The sequence below is a fragment of the Calidris pugnax genome, unplaced genomic scaffold (assembly GCF_001431845.1).
Source record: "Calidris pugnax isolate Ruff unplaced genomic scaffold, ASM143184v1 scaffold38, whole genome shotgun sequence".
Classification (NCBI taxonomy): Eukaryota; Metazoa; Chordata; class Aves; order Charadriiformes; family Scolopacidae; genus Calidris; species Calidris pugnax.
In genome coordinates this window covers 8,011,164-8,012,775 of record NW_015090995.1, presented here as the reverse complement: position 1 = coordinate 8,012,775, position 1,612 = coordinate 8,011,164, and the positions used below count along the sequence as shown (strand labels likewise).

The following is a 1,612-nucleotide window of genomic DNA, read 5'->3' as shown; positions in this document are numbered from 1 at the left end:
AGCCCTGTAACCCTCTGTTGATTCGTCAGATCTTTGTTTGTTATTTGTTTATTTTGTTTTTATTTCCTAGGCAGGAGGCTGGCAGGCCCGGCTGCCAGGCCGTACCTCACCCACGCCGAGCCGGGGGCACTCGGCAGGCTCTCCACAAGACGAGGGAGGGCGGCAGGTCAGCACCGCAGCGGCCCCACACACGGCTCCTCCGCGCCCCAGCCCCACGCTCGGTTTCTAACGGTTTCTCGGTGCCAGCCCACGGGCGGCACACGGCCTCACAGAGCCCCGAAGCGGGCCGGTGCCACCCACCGCCTCGGGAACCCCCTTCTCTCAGCCGCTACCGGCTGCTCCTCCCACCTCCTCCTCCCCGGGGCCTTCTGCTCCCCCCTTCGCCCCCCCGCCCCGGCCGAGCCCGCTCTCCCCACCGTCGCCTTCCTGTCACCCTCTTCCCTCCCCCCTCCGCGCCCATTGGGAGCTTTGAACGGAACGCGGCGCGCGCGCGCACCGGCCCCAGCCCCGCCCCCGCGCTATGGCGGCGCCCTCGCTCAGCCGGTGACAGCGGGAGGCCGAGGCCGCCCTCTCCCCTCCCCAGCAGCGGCCTGGGCTGTCATGCAGGACCCTACCCCGGAAGGCAGCGGCGGTGGTGGCGGCGCCCGGCCCGCCGAGGAGAGGCGGGGGGCGGCGGCGGCGGCGGGGGGTCCGGCGAGCGGTGGGGCCTCCTGGCTGCAGCGGGTCTTTGAGGAAGTGCGGGGCTCCTCCCAGCTGAGCGTGTCCCCCGCGGAGCCGCCGCCCCTCACGGTGGTGGCGGTGGAGCGCTACCTGGCCGAGGCGCCGCCGCCACCCGCTGCCGCCGCCGCCCCCTCCCCGCAATACTGGTACGACGTGACGCTGGCGGACGGCGCGTGCCACCAGCGCTGCTACCTGGCGCCGCACCTGAACGGCCTGGTGCAGCGCGCGCAGCTGCGGGCCGGCGCGCGCCTGTGCCTCAGGCGCTGCTCCTACCTGTACGACGAGAAGCGGCTCCGGTACGGCTTCCTCTGCCTGGAGGAGCTGGAGCCCGCGGGGGGTCTCGGCGGGACGGGGGCCCTCTCCCCGCCCCGCCGTCACCGCCCGCCGCCCCTCCGCGGGGAGAAGAAGCACTACCTGCCGCTGTGGAATAATGAGGATCCCTACGGAGACATGTGGGTGGCGGACAAGCCCCAGGCACAGGTGGACGTCGACGGTGAGAGGGGAGGAGGCGGGGAGAGGGGAGGGGGTGGAGGGGGACATCCGGCCCGGAGGCCTCGAAGGTGCCCGTGGAGGTGAGAGGGTGCGGTTGCTTGTGCAGCTGGTCTGAAGTGACCCCCCGGTCACATTAGGCACCAGTACAAACATGTCCTACCTGCCACAGTTTACATGTTTGTGTTACTTTTGAGGTGTCGTAGAATTGTTATGGTTGGAAGAGACCTTTAAGACCGTGAAGCTAATCTAACGCTGCCAAGTTACCACTAAACCGTGTCCCTCAGCGCCACACCTTTTAAATACCTCTAGAGATGGTGACTCAATCCGTTCCCAGGGCAGCCTGTCCCAATGGTCAACAACCCTTTGAGTCCAGAACTTTTTCCTAATATCTAATCCAAAC

The 1,612-nt window shown here is 68.0% G+C and overlaps 1 protein-coding gene across 2 annotated transcripts in view; it reads left to right on the top strand.

Annotated features, from left to right (window-relative positions):
- The first annotated feature begins 511 nt into the window (after window positions 1-511).
- The window catches only part of LOC106895729 (chromosome unknown open reading frame, human CXorf57), a 28,770-nt gene continuing 27,669 nt past the window's right edge, over window positions 512-1,612 (top strand). For both annotated transcript variants that reach the window (XM_014955339.1, XM_014955337.1), the window contains exon 1: window positions 512-1,213. In XM_014955339.1, the coding sequence (XP_014810825.1) occupies window positions 601-1,213 (613 nt within the window). In that variant the 5' untranslated portion in view covers window positions 512-600. The remainder of the gene's footprint in view (window positions 1,214-1,612) is intronic.